General features: G+C 47.3%; 5 protein-coding genes across 5 annotated transcripts; 3 read left to right on the top strand and 2 right to left on the bottom strand.

Moving 5' to 3' along the window:
* Positions 1-2,425: 2,425 nt before the first annotated feature.
* AFUA_1G07195 (uncharacterized protein) lies at positions 2,426-3,664 on the top strand (the record flags this gene model as incomplete). The annotated part of the gene is made up of 3 exons (XM_077803860.1): positions 2,426-2,653; positions 2,704-3,209; positions 3,265-3,664. 3 exons carry the CDS (start codon positions 2,426-2,428, stop codon positions 3,662-3,664), a joined length of 1,134 nt encoding a protein of 377 aa, XP_077660031.1.
* A 378-nt stretch (positions 3,665-4,042) lies between these two features.
* On the bottom strand, positions 4,043-6,443 carry AFUA_1G07200 (FMN-dependent alpha-hydroxy acid dehydrogenase; the record flags this gene model as incomplete). The annotated part of the gene is made up of 5 exons (XM_745375.2): positions 5,807-6,443; positions 5,651-5,709; positions 4,340-5,585; positions 4,213-4,286; positions 4,043-4,129 (listed from the first exon to the last, which is right to left on the bottom strand). The coding sequence occupies exons 1-5, from the start codon at positions 5,832-5,834 to the stop codon at positions 4,043-4,045; spliced, it is 1,494 nt and encodes a 497-aa protein (XP_750468.2). The 5' UTR covers positions 5,835-6,443.
* Positions 6,444-6,737: 294 nt separating this feature from the next.
* AFUA_1G07210 (uncharacterized protein) lies at positions 6,738-7,271 on the top strand (the record flags this gene model as incomplete). The annotated part of the gene is made up of 2 exons (XM_745376.1): positions 6,738-6,746; positions 6,870-7,271. The coding sequence occupies 2 exons, from the start codon at positions 6,738-6,740 to the stop codon at positions 7,269-7,271; spliced, it is 411 nt and encodes a 136-aa protein (XP_750469.1).
* A 1,986-nt stretch (positions 7,272-9,257) lies between these two features.
* On the top strand, positions 9,258-11,739 carry AFUA_1G07220 (6-phosphofructo-2-kinase PFK26; the record flags this gene model as incomplete). The annotated part of the gene is made up of 2 exons (XM_745377.1): positions 9,258-9,544; positions 9,900-11,739. 2 exons carry the CDS (start codon positions 9,258-9,260, stop codon positions 11,737-11,739), a joined length of 2,127 nt encoding a protein of 708 aa, XP_750470.1.
* Positions 11,740-12,223: 484 nt separating this feature from the next.
* Positions 12,224-13,295, bottom strand: AFUA_1G07230 (DsbA family oxidoreductase; the record flags this gene model as incomplete). The annotated part of the gene is made up of 2 exons (XM_745378.2): positions 12,950-13,295; positions 12,224-12,895 (listed from the first exon to the last, which is right to left on the bottom strand). The coding sequence occupies exons 1-2, from the start codon at positions 12,992-12,994 to the stop codon at positions 12,224-12,226; spliced, it is 717 nt and encodes a 238-aa protein (XP_750471.1). The 5' UTR covers positions 12,995-13,295.
* Between the last annotated feature and the right edge of the window lie 59 nt (positions 13,296-13,354).

Below are 13,354 nucleotides of genomic sequence, written 5' to 3' on the forward strand. Positions count from 1 at the left end.
TTATGTACTTTTAGTATACCATCTTAACTAAGTAGCTTAATATATTACTTAGTATATTAGTGCTATAGGGGGGCTTACACAGCCCTAATTTAATTAATTATTTTATTTACTATAGCCAGATACTTAGCAGTAATTTAATTATATTTAAATATCTATTTAAGATTCTACTATAGCTTTAGTATAAGCAGATCTTTATACTTAGATAGCTTTGTCTAATTCTTCTTAAGGGCCTGAATTATCCTTAGAGAGGTAATATCTATACTAGATAAGGAGATAGGTAGTAGAGAGAGTGTCTCTCTAAGGCATATATTAAGATTAGGCGCGTAGACATCTAGAATTTATTCCCATGCCTAAATAGTAAGATTATTAACTATCTTACTACTATTAATAGGCTAGATACTATAATCTTTAAAGGCCTTATAGATAATTTATTAGTTAAAGGCTTTCTCCTATACAGATCTAATCACCTATAAGAATTCTAACTTCCCTACTAACTTACTAGCCTAGTAAAATAGCTTATTATTTATATATCAGAAGTATTACTTATAGCTTAAGAATAGCTTACTATCTAGTAGCTAGCAAAGGTGTATTATATAAGAAAGGAATCTAAAGGGAATAACCCTATTATCTTTATATATCTATAAGAAATCAACAGTAAGATAGGAGCTATAACTATTAAATATAAGTATTTATTTCTCTCCTCTCTTTGTACGCTTATTTATTGCCTTAATAAAGCTTTAAAGCTATTAATAGGCTAGTTCATCTAATATCTAGCCATTGGCTTATGTAGCTATTATTATATTTAGTAGTAGGGCCTTGCTCTTGTTAAACTAACATTCTATAAAGATCTCATTACCTTTAGGAAGTAAGAAAGGTCAGAAAAGAATAGTCTAAAAAAGTAGGAGCTTGCCTTTAAAGATAAACTATAAATCTATCTACTAACTATCTGCAGTAATATATTTAATAATTATTATATTCTTATCCTTCTTAAATTTAGCAAGATTAAGGCAAGAACCTTTTAATCTAATTATATTCCTTGCCTTGCCTTTGCTAGGTTAGAAGCTATATTTATTAAAGTTATATACTAATTATAGTAGTATATCTTTAACTATATTAGCAAGCTAATTATATTAATTTACTAGTAAACCAGCATCCTTAGCCTTAATATACTTTAATTCCTTTATCTTTTACTTTACAAGGCCTAGATTAAGATATTCTAGGAGTTATTTTTTAAAGTAATATACCTATACCCTACTAACCTGTCTAGCTTCACTAGTATATTAAAGTAACTAATTTATAAACTCTTCTAGTAGCTTAGGTATTACTAGTATGTTATAATCTTATATCTAGACTATCTACTATATTAAGGCTTCCTCCTAATATCTATTAAGTATTTTTTTTACTAATTTCTAAGCTATACAAGCCTGTCTGCCTTTTTTAATATAATTATATAGTATTAAATAAGGAATACTATATTCACATATAATCTTAGAGATATTTAGTTTATTTTAGGCCTGAGCGGCTTTACAGGCCTTAAGAAGGTCAGATTTATTAAATTTAATAGATTTAGGCATATTAGGTGGTGGGAATAGCTTTAAAAGGTTAAAATATTAAAAATTAGTGATTATAGTGAAATTAGTGATTACAGTGTAGCTCACCCACAGCAGGAAGTGGTGTGGGTGGGCTAGTCACGGATAGTGTCTATGAGATTCTCTCTAAGGGATGTTTCGAACGTGAATGCCAACGTGTCTTGGCGAACGAAAGTTACTTTCTAAACCAGACCCGCCATTGACTACAGTGCATATGTCGTGGACTGTATCGAGTGGGTAATTGAGTGATAGGTATATAGATTTGAAATTTAAATCAAGTCAAATACCAATTTGCAATCTTTAGAAGTTGAGCGATTATACAAGTCGCCAGGTCGCCAGGTATATAGCTTGTAATTACCAGTACGCTACTAGTAAATACTAGGTGGATTTATGCTCACTAGGTGGTAATTTATTCTAGCTAGGTATTAGTAGCTGCTAGGTAATATCTACTAGTAGTATGTACTGTCACGGAGCAGGGTGCAAATGCTGCAAATATTGCTTATTAAGCACTGGAGGGGTTCCTACTCAACAATAGTTTCGTAGTATATATATTGTAGCTATGATCCAATACCAGATTTCGGGCTTCTTCCATCGAATCTGTCAAGATAATCATCAGCACTTACACTACTAGCTTAGTATATAACCTAATAGGCTACCTATACAAAAATCTTAGTAAGCAACCTCCTGAGCATAAATCTAGTATATACTAGTAGCGTACTGGTAATTACCAGTTATATACCTGGCGATCTGGCGACCTAATCTCTCAAGTTGAGCTGTGATTGACCTGCAACATATATATTTGACGTCCTCAAGTTATCTACTTATACACCACGCCCATGTCCGAGAACACAGCTCAGGATATCTCCACACTGGTCTCACAGGAGCTTTCCAAGACCCCCTACGAGTGCTCTTCTCTCACCCGGCTCAGCGGAGGAACGGCCAACTTCGTCTATCGAGGTGTTCTCGCTCGGCCACTCCAGGATGGGACGAAAACCATTATTATTAAACACGGAGAGGAATTTGTTGCTTCGAATCGAGACTTCAAGCTGACTACAGATCGCTGCGTAAGTCTACGAACAAGACGCTCCGGCACTCGTGCTGATCATAGCCGAAGCTGTTCGAAGAGACTATTTTAAAAGCCTTGAATGACTTCCCCGCTACAACTGATACGGACACGGACAACAATACCAGCTGCACAGTCAAGACCCCTCGTCTGGTTCAATTCAACCGTGACACTAATACTCAGATCCTCGAAGACCTGCCCGGAGCGTTGGACCTAAAGTCTTTTATGCTCCTTCCCACAAACTCGCAAAATGTCTCGCGCGAACTGGCCGCGTCTATTGGCCGTGCGTTGGGGAAATGGTTGCTCTCTTTCCACACTTGGGCCTCAGAAGAGTCTCAGAAAGAACTGGCCAAGACGATGGAGAAGAATGAGGTCATGCGCGATATCAAGTTCATGGTCAACTATGACAATGTCGTTAAGATGGTTGATCAGTTTCCAAATTTGCTTAAAGAGAGCCAGCATATCCTTGGCGAAGTCAAGAATGTGGCAGCGGCGGAGCTGGGTCGGAAAGATGGGAAGGAGTTTGGAATAATTCACGGAGACTTTTGGTCAGGAAAGTAAGTTAATATATCTGTTTACCTGGCGTACGTTCGATGAGATTGATGAGACCAGCGTTTTGATACCAAGCACCGCATTGGATCAGCAAAATGATATTCCTCTCTTGGTAACGGACTGGGAATTATGCCACTGCGGTTCCCGAGCGCTCGATCTGGGCCAGATGGTGGCCGAGCTCTACCAGCTCAAGCATTTTTTGAACATCGATGCAGGAGTCTGGCTCATTGAGGGGCTGCTTGATGGCTACGGCCCCGTGGATGAAGACATGGCTTTCCGCATCGCCATCCATATCGGCGTTCACTTCATTTGCTGGGGCAGCACCATTCCCGGCTGGGGTACCAATGACCAAGTTGAAGGAGTGGTCAAGCTTGGAAGAGACCTCGTTGTCAAGGGCTGGCAGAAGGATCGGGACTGGTTTGGGGAAGGTTGGTTGAAGTGCTTGTTTCCTGTGGCTTAGAACTGGAGCGATCAGAAAGAGGACATACGAGCATGATCAACTCCAGCCCACTCGTCAGCACTGAAACGGTCCAGAACATGGGATTGCTGTAGGCCAGTCGGCAACTGCAAGCCACCAACTCTAAAAAAAAAGTAAACACGGAAATCCAACTCATACATCAGCAGCAGTCAACAGACAAAATGGACAGCGATTGTCTAATATGATAAATCAGCGCCGATATTTGTATTGTTCTACGGAGCGAGATTTGGTCGCGGTTCTTCAAAATGCAGCATTTCGAAGGTATGTGTGGTGAGTTTGAATTTATGTTTGTACAGGTCGAGGATCACAAGTAGCGAGCATGCATTAAGAGACGAAAAGGTCATTTTAAGATGTTCTAAACTAGAGCTTTGCACGGAAAACGCTCCGAATGGAATCTAGGCCAGAAGGGCCGTCATAAATCTGTTGCTCGACGATTCGGGTATTGATCTAATCAAGGTCAGTACCGTGGCTGAAAGGAAACCCTCAAGGCGACGACGTCAGATCTGGAGATCATGGGAAGATCAACTTACGTGCTGTGGTCCTAGATCCTCTACCCTTTCGACACCAAGCAGCCGCATGCAAGTCTTGGTTTCGTCGGCAAGGACTGGAAAAGATGTCAGCCTACCTGCTTCTGATTATCCTGAGGGTAGAACATACTCTGCAGTGTACGTTTAACACCATCGACGCCACCGGCTCCCAAGCCCCAAAGGGCAGGCCGTCCGATTCCTACAGCCTTGGCACCCAAACAAAGGGCCTTCACCACATCTGTGCCGCGTCGGATGCCACCATCTACCCAAACATCGAGTTTGTCGAAGACCTCAGGGCAGTATTTCCGGATCTCTAACAGAGTATGGACCGCAGGAGGAGCGGTGTCAAGGGCTCGGCCGCCGTGATTCGACAGGATGATACCCTTCACTTGCGGAGTGTGAAGCGACGCAATGTAGGCGTCCTCATGCGTTTGGAGACCCTTGAGAACAATAGGCAAATCTGTGTGCTTAGCCAACCACGGCAAAGTATCCTTCCAAGTGAGAGATGGGTCCGTTCCGGCAAATAATTGCTTTCCAACACCACCAGGTTGGCTCACAATCGGAGTACCATCCGCGGCTTTGTCTGCCGCTTTCGCAGCACTGGGAACGGGCATTGAAGCAGCAACATTATTGCCTCGCTCGTCGTCCTCTCGTTTACCAGGAACGGGAGCATCAAGGGTGAGAACAATGAACTTGATCGCCTTCAGCTTATTGATGCGTGCCAGCATCGCCTCGCTCTTCTTGCGGTCGATCTGAACATAGATTTGCCATCCGAAGACCTGATCCGGAGCCGCATCCTTGACGATCTGTTCTGGTGTCATGGATGCATTGTTGGAGATAATTTGCATGGCTCCGAAGCTGCGGCACGCCTCTGCAATGCCTGCCTCGCCTGCTGGGTGACCCAGGCGAGCCATAGCAGCAGGTGACACATATATTGGCATTCCCAGCTTGTGTCCAAGAAAAGAGGTATCCAAGTCGCATTTCGTGCAGTCGATGAACACTCTTGGTCGTAAAATGATGGATCTATACACCTCGGTATTGAACCGCTTGGTAATTTTATCATCGGATGCTGAGTAATAGTAGGCCCAGGCCTTTTTGCTGACGTTCTTTGTGGCTACTTGCTCAATATCGTCCATGTTGAGGAGTGCTTCCATGGGGACCTGCCCTTGGCTCTCCTCGGCTACCGCTGGGGAAGGCTCTGCCTGTATCTTGGGTAACGTATCTGGATTGACGGTTCCTACCAATGCCTCAGGCTTGAGGTTCTCCTCGAGAATGCCTGGAGGATGGATGGGATCATATTCCTCGGTAGCATCTTTGCCGGCTAGCTTGAGAATGATCTTGGCACCACCAGGATGTTCCGAAAGAAAGTCTGTGACCTGGAGGTTGTGTCAAACAAAACGAACCAACTCCAATTAGAGGATAAACGCTGAAGGAGACATACATCGTACACTTTTCCGTACAAAATCACCCAACAACTGTCGGGGGTATTATGCTTCGCGACTGAGCATTAGGATGAGATGATTAGTCGTCATTTTTGTCAACTAATAGACAGAACATCGATGGGGCACTCTCGATGGATGTCTAAGGTGTAATGTACCTTCTGCAGCGTCAAATACCTTTCCCATCTTGGTGCTGTTGAAGGTGTGCTAATCACGACTCCTGCGATTGCGTGAAGATCAAAAATATGGACAAAGGAGGAGAAATGGCCACAACAAGAAAAGGAAATGACAAAGTCGGAGGAATTGTACCCGACAGGCTACCTACTTAGCAGATATACACTTGTTGTCCGATTGTCCAAGTTATTCAAAGCCACCATCTTCGAACTTTACGGGGTCCCCATCCAATCGTTCGGACAAGAGGCCGACGTGGGGGCGTGGGGGCAACTCCATCAATCCCGTCGAGTTTTGTCTGGCTGAAGATTGGCGTAGAAACGGCGATTGAACCCTACTGCATCGGGCAAAGTCGAAAGCCGACACTGGGGTGATGTTTGTCCTTTTTGTAGGTCGCTTCAGAGAAGGCCTTTCGTGAAGTAATGAGATGAGGACTACATTGGAACTAAGCATACTAGGATCATAGGAGATTAAGTCCAACATGGTAGATGAAGATACTTGTTCACATTCGAAGAGATACAAGATATAAACACTTTCCAATCGCTGATGGATGGCAAAGATATGTAAGTCTTGTTAGCCCTTAACAGGGACATAAGAACTCTTCAATATGGGGCGCCATCTTTCCTTTGTTGGGGGGGGGGGGGGGAGAGGGGAGAATCCACGTGAGCTCCGAAAGTGACATTTCTCTCAACGGAAACTTCTCGAGTTCATATCAACCTACTCTCGGGACTCAACTTCCAGCTAAAATTGGAGTCTCACGTTTCTTTAGATTAAGGCAAAGAGCTCGATAATAGGATTGGGCAGCCGAAAGCCCAGCTATTATCAACTCCGTTGTGGTTTGCCGCTCTACAGTCTGCTGTCTTTGTTTTTACTGAAATTAGAGGGTTCATACCATCCCACCCTGCCTGACACGTCACTATGTTCGAGGTACGTTCTGTGCATCTCTGGAATTAGCATACAAATTCCTTCACTTGGTTTAGCCATGTCCATACGCATCGTTTGACTTTGTATTACGGCGTTGTCTTGTGGTATGACTCTGACGTGTACCAGCGTCGCGCAGCTGACCGCTATCGTCTCCGGATGCACCGTGCCCGGACGGTCGCTTTAACATCCGATGAGATTGTCGAAGTACGAGCCGCGCAACGGACATTTGAAGGCGCCTATGTCCGGACAGCGCTGTCACAGTTCTCATTTGCCCTCGTTGTCCTCAAGATCTTCACCAGCGAGTTCTACAGCACCGGTGCTCTCTTTGCTATCTACGGAACAGGCGTACTCATCATCGGTCTTTTCCGTCGTCAGCAGGGAAACCGACAGTTCTTTTCTGAACTCGGAGAAGACGGGGTTCCTCGTCACAAATTCAAGACGAGTGGGAACGCAGTGCTGGTCCTTACAGCCCTGAGTGTGGCTGCGTATGCAACCCTCATTGCGCTGACTGTGCGGCTGGGCCGATAAATTCAGGGCAGCGGACAGTAAGGGGCGTCGCGTAACCTAACCTCTATCAAACTATCTAACTGGAGAACGGCGTGCGTCGGCAACTTTGGGAGCCTCCCCCTGCGTGACTGCCAAGCGCCAAGAATCCCGCAGAATGTGACTGCTTGCGTTACCCTCAGCCGGTACTTTTTCGAAATTCATACGATTGGAGCGGATGGTGAACCAACGGGGCGACCTCGACATAATAAACTTCCAAGTTGATCCAGTGATGCCACTTGGAACTACCAAGGCTGCCAATGAGATGTCCAACGGACAATAAAGCCCAAAACTATATGCATCACGTCGGACACAAGGCACTTATTGTGATACAAGTAGGCTTGCTGTCGTCCTTGCCCGACACGGAAGGATGCGCAAGCATGGTCCTTCTGAGGGAGGCTACCTGAACCCACCTTCAGCCTCTGAACATTCAGAGGGCAGGATATTAAGAGGACTGGCAACTAGCCAAGCTGCCTCGCGCTTCTGGTAACCCTCGCTGAGCTACAATGCTGAGTGGTGGACGGAATCCGAGTGAGGAGCAAGGGAGGCATGCAGCCTAAATCATTGGGTCAACAATGGGGCGATTTCGAAATGCTGAATGGCGGAGATTCTGGATGGGGCTGCAGTAAGGCAGTCATCTAGACACGTTGAGCTTGAATTTTGATAGTCCGATCCCTGTTAGATAACGATTTAGGCTGCCTCATCGGGAGGGTGTGGCGAGCGGATCATCAGATCAGTAGCAATCACGACTGTGATGATGTGACATTGTTCCTCGAGTAGCTTTTCACCCTGACCGTAAGTTATCGTAGGTTATCATCGGTCGGAAGCTCAAATGCCAAATTTCCATGGTGGAAGACAAAGGTCAATCTGGGTCATGCAATTGCGGGCATACACTCGAAAGCCCACAGGGATTTTTCCTACTTGTCAGCATAATGAGCTGGTGAAATTGCCTATCCCTGGATCATGCACCCCGTACAGGATCCGCCTCTTCCCTCGCATCCTTACCTAGCCAAGCATTCTGAAATTGCCCATACATCCATTGCACGCCCAAGCCCAAGCCAAGTCTTTCCCGCTTTGTTGTGGCTGATTGTGCACATGGGTAGATAGAGTGTCTCAACACAACCGCAACCATGTTTAGAACGTCTGTTTTCCGGTACGCTGTTCAAGACTATTTCTATATTCTTCTCTCACGGCTTCACGATAAATAAGTAACTAGCTGATTAGAGTAGACATGATTTGACATCATTCACCATTGCGGCGGTGATCGGCCTTCCGAAGATCCACTGTTATCCTCAAGACCCAGAAGTGACTTCATCAGGGAAAAGCAATAGGTAGACGACAATATAACTTTTCGCGGTCGCTGTGATCAGAGAACACATCTGACTACCCCCTATTTTCTTGCTTCTCGAAAGTGCCATTCTGATCCATAATCTGATCACGTTCTGCCTCTGTCCTGTGCTTGCCTCGCCTTGAGAGCTGGTTTGCCGGCGCACCCGCATCCAATCAGCCGGAGCTTCCTGGCCACTCTTGAATGGGAACAACTTAACTGCTCTTGCGGCGGCAGTTTAAATCTGGACGGTGCACACTCTGTATATTCTGGTGAAGTGACCTGACCGTTGTTCACTGTGCTTTGTAAAACTTCCTTTGTCTCAGACATCTCTCCCTCAGAGCAGTGAATTCAGTTCGTCGACAGTACTGTAGTGACGTTCTGTTTTGCCGTTGCTTGACTCATTTACCTTACCTGGTATTATTTTGCTGCTTCCGCCCACCCACCACTTGATTTTCCCTCTCTTTTTGCACCCCCTCGCCTCAACTTCCTCTGACTCAGGCGGGTGCATTCCAAGCTGCGTCTCACATTTCTCGCAAGATAAGAAAACCCTTCTTTGTTAGCCACAACCCTGAAACCTCATCTTTGTCTTGTTTAAATTTCCTCTCTTTCCTTCCGTTTTGCATCCCTGCTGTTCTGCCTGGATGGCACAGCAACATTCAGACATTGCGCGTTCCGCGATCATGACGTCGGCCTCGTCGCCTGAACATCAGCGAAACGGTGTCACATCGGATGGAAACAATCATGCAGGTTCTAATAAGAACGGGACGGGGAAAGACGCCAGTCTTATGCCGCCGAAGACTTTGGTCGGACGAGCGCTAGGGAACGAACTGCATTCCGATGCCCACAAGGGATCTCGTGCGTCTAAGGACGGTGTCGGGTTCGCCCTAACAGACACTCCGATTTCTACCGCACCTCCGTCTCCACAGATGTATGTTACCCTTTTCGTTTCCTCCAATGGTTTCCTATGATTTGATGGCGTTTGTCTTTTCTTGATCGGGACCTCGGGTGGTTTCGAATTCTAGATCGTGCAGATTGCAGCCCAAAAGCCACTCCGTTTGGGGTGCCTGATCTGCCGTTCTCGTGGCGGATCTATCATTCCCCCAAACATACCTTGCTTGTATAGCTGAACTGTGTTTCATTTGCTCATGTCATTCTAAGGCATTCTGAGTTATTATCTGCTTTTCATTTGTCTCAAAAAATATCTTCACTGTGTCAACCTGGTTTCTCCGCCCAGATCGATTCGGTGAGAACGTGCTTCCTACTAACAATAATGCTGCATATAGCAATGGCATTAGCCAGGTGTCGACCCCAAGTCGAGTCCGTGCCACCACTCTCGATATCCCAGGTCTGACCAAGTCCAAAGTGTCTCCCGATGGACGTATCGCTCAGAGAGATCTCGGCTCCAAGCTGGTGATTGTCATGGTCGGCCTTCCCGCCCGAGGCAAGAGCTATGTTACGAAGAAGCTGGCTCGCTACCTAAACTGGCTGCAGCATGATACAGAGATTTTCAATGTCGGAGAACGTCGTCGTGTCGCGGCAGGCAAGTCTCCTTCTCCGGCTAAAGCCATGGGCCCTCGTGACAAGCGTGCGTCGGTGCATAAGGATCTCGTGGACTCTGTGCGACGTCTCAGTGTGAGCGTGGGCACGATGAACACACAGCCCTCTCAGACTGAGATCTCACCTCCTGAGTCTGCTACCTCGCCTCCGGAAATTAACAGCCTCCCGCCACCGGTCGTCACCGCTAAGATCCTAGTCAATGGGCAGGAAGAAGATCCCTCTATGCAACAGGAGGGCAGCACGATCATAACCTCTATCGATGCAGGACCGGACAACCAGCAGACGGTCACGGAAGCATCACCGGAGCCAATGGATCAATCGGCATCGTTCTTCGACCCACAGAATGAGCGTGCTGTCAAGCTGCGTGAACAGGTTGCCCTGGATACCCTGGATGAGCTCTTAGACTATATCCTTGTGCAGGGCGGCAGTGTGGGTATTCTCGATGCCACCAACAGCACCCTCGAGCGCCGCAAATTGATCGTCGACCACATTCGCCAAGTTGCTGGCCCTGAGCTGGGTGTCTTGTTCTTAGAGAGCAGCTGTGTGGATCCCGAGCTCTTGGAAGCCAACATGCGTCTGAAGCTATCAGGCCCGGACTACAAAGGTCAGGACCCAGTGAAGTCGCTGGAGGATTTCAAGAAGCGTGTAGCCCTCTACGAAAAGTCCTACGTCCCTCTTGGAGAGTATGAAGAAAAGCACGGCATGGCTTATATCCGAATGATCGATGTCGGACGCAAAATCGTCTCTCATCAAACCCATGGCTTTCTTTCCTCGCAGGTTGTCTATTATCTCTTGAATTTCAACCTCTCTCCGCGTCAGATCTGGATCACCCGTCACGGCGAGAGTAAGGACAACCAGCTGGGCCGGATCGGAGGCGATTCCGAAATTAGCGAAAACGGGCGCCGTTATGCCAAGGCTTTGACCCGTTTCATCGATTATCAACGGCATCAATGGGAGCAGTTACAGCAACAAAAGAATATGCTGCGACACTTCCCCCCACGTCCCGGTGACAGTACGCCTCCCAACCCTTCCTACATTCCAAGAGATCGGCCGCGTAACTTCTGTGTGTGGTCGTCAATGATGCGGCGCTCGGTCCAGACGGTTGAAGGATTCAACGAAGATGAGTATGATGTCAAACAGATGAAAATGTTGGATGAGCTGTATGCTGGAGAGATGGAAGGCATGACGTACAGCGAGATTCGCGAAAAGTATCCCGAAGAGTACGCGATCCGCAAGAAGAACAAACTGTTCTATCGTTATCCCGGCCCTGGAGGCGAAGGGTATCTAGACGTCATCAACCGCCTTCGCGCTGTGATCATCGAGGTAGAGCGGATGACGGACCACGTCTTGATTGTCACCCATCGGTCGGTGGCGCGTGTTCTGCTCGCTTACTTCCGTGGACTGAAGCGGGATGAAGTTGCCGACTTGGACGTGCCTCTAGGAATGCTGTACATGCTCGAGCCCAAGCCTTACGGCGTGGACTTCAAGGCCTATCGCTACAATCCTGATACCGATTGGTTTGACCATATTCCTGACTTTGAACTGAGCCAAGCCCCCACTTATTGATTCGACTGATGAAGCCGTCGCTTGGGAACCCTTCCGTTGGGCTTTCCAAGTCCATCAGCCTTCCACGTTGATTAATGACCCTTCCTTGCTACAATTTCGGATTTCGCGGTTGCCAATGTGATGATTCTGTGATGTGACCCTTTTCCTGGGAGTTTTTTTTTATCAGCCTTGTATTATCATTGAAAGATCCCTTGTGGGTTCCTTGTTCAGGTGTGTCATGGATAGCGGGAGTCTTGTGCGATGAGTCGTTTTCATCTCCAATCAACGATGTCCTTGTGCGCTCGCATGGAATGGCGTTGAGGTGCACTTGTACTTGATGCCGTCAGTGTTCCAACTCGTGCTATGTTTGCTAGAGATGTGGATTTTCCAGTCTAGTTAAAATGATATGTGATGTGATCTAACGTGGCTCTCTAACGTGGCCGAGTTTTTACATACACTCTGCATCATTAGACGTGTTCAATAGGCATTCTAGAATATCCCTAGATCAAGAGATTTGCTTCACTTTTTCAAACACCTCCAGGAAGGTCTCCGGCTCATCGGCGCCCTCGATGGCATATTGCCCTTGTACCGTGAAATACGGGACCCCAGTGACCAAGCGATGTCGCGCTCGTTCGGCCTCGAGGTCAACGTCCTTTCCTCCTTCATCGCCCGACTCTAAAAACTTCTCAACCTCCCCACGATCCAATCCCGCCGCCGCGGCGGAATCAACCAACATCTTCCGATCCGTGATATTCTTCTCCTCCTCAAAGTAGGCACGGAAGAACTGCTCAGCGACCCTCGTCTGCAGCCCACCCACCTTCTCCTCGCTTGCGTCCCCGTTAGTCGCTGCCGCACCCCCCCGGGCACCCGCCTCCTTCTCCTTCAAGCCCGCATACCAAAGTACCCGGTGCGAGTCGCGGGTATTCCCCGTCCTGCCGCCGAACTTGAAGGCGATGCCGTCGGGCTCTTCCGCGGCTGCCAGGCGCGAGAAAATCGCCGCGGCTCGGCCCTCGCCGAACTTGGAGGCGTAGTACTCGCGCTTGTCAACGCCGGGGTACCCCGGGGAGGCCGGGTTCAGGTAGAAGGCGTGCCAGGTGAGGGTAAAGGTGTCGGATGGGTATATGGCTTTGTGGGCTGTGATGGCCCGGGAGAGACGGCGGTAGCCGACGTAGCACCACTTTCACCCGGGGGGTTAGATTTAGGAATTGAGGTAAACTACTTGGGTACATACCGGACAGACGGTGTCGGAGATGATTTGGATGTTGATGTTGGTCATGATGTTCGAAATGTGAGGTCAGCGGCAGCGCCAGCGGTCTAAAAGGAAGAGAGTGCGCCGTGTGAATTATAGCTTTATATTCTAATATTCTGGTACTCTGGAAGTGAGGCAAAGTACGGAGTAAATCTGGGTGACGGCGAAAAGGACACGGTTGTGCGTGGCCTTTGGCACAAAAATTGTGGCCTTTTCGCAGAGCACGTCGGGAAAAACTCACTATAGTTGAGAGACAGCTGCAGCTGCCTGTTAATATATTAATACTAGCCCAGGCTTATAATAAGAGAACCGCCGCTACAAAGCTCTCTGAAAACCTGGCCCTGCTATATCGCATTGAGAGGCTCATATACGCCTCGCTCGTAGGCC

This window comes from Aspergillus fumigatus, chromosome 1 (genome assembly GCF_000002655.1).
Source record: "Aspergillus fumigatus Af293 chromosome 1, whole genome shotgun sequence".
Taxonomy (NCBI): Eukaryota; Fungi; Ascomycota; class Eurotiomycetes; order Eurotiales; family Aspergillaceae; genus Aspergillus; species Aspergillus fumigatus.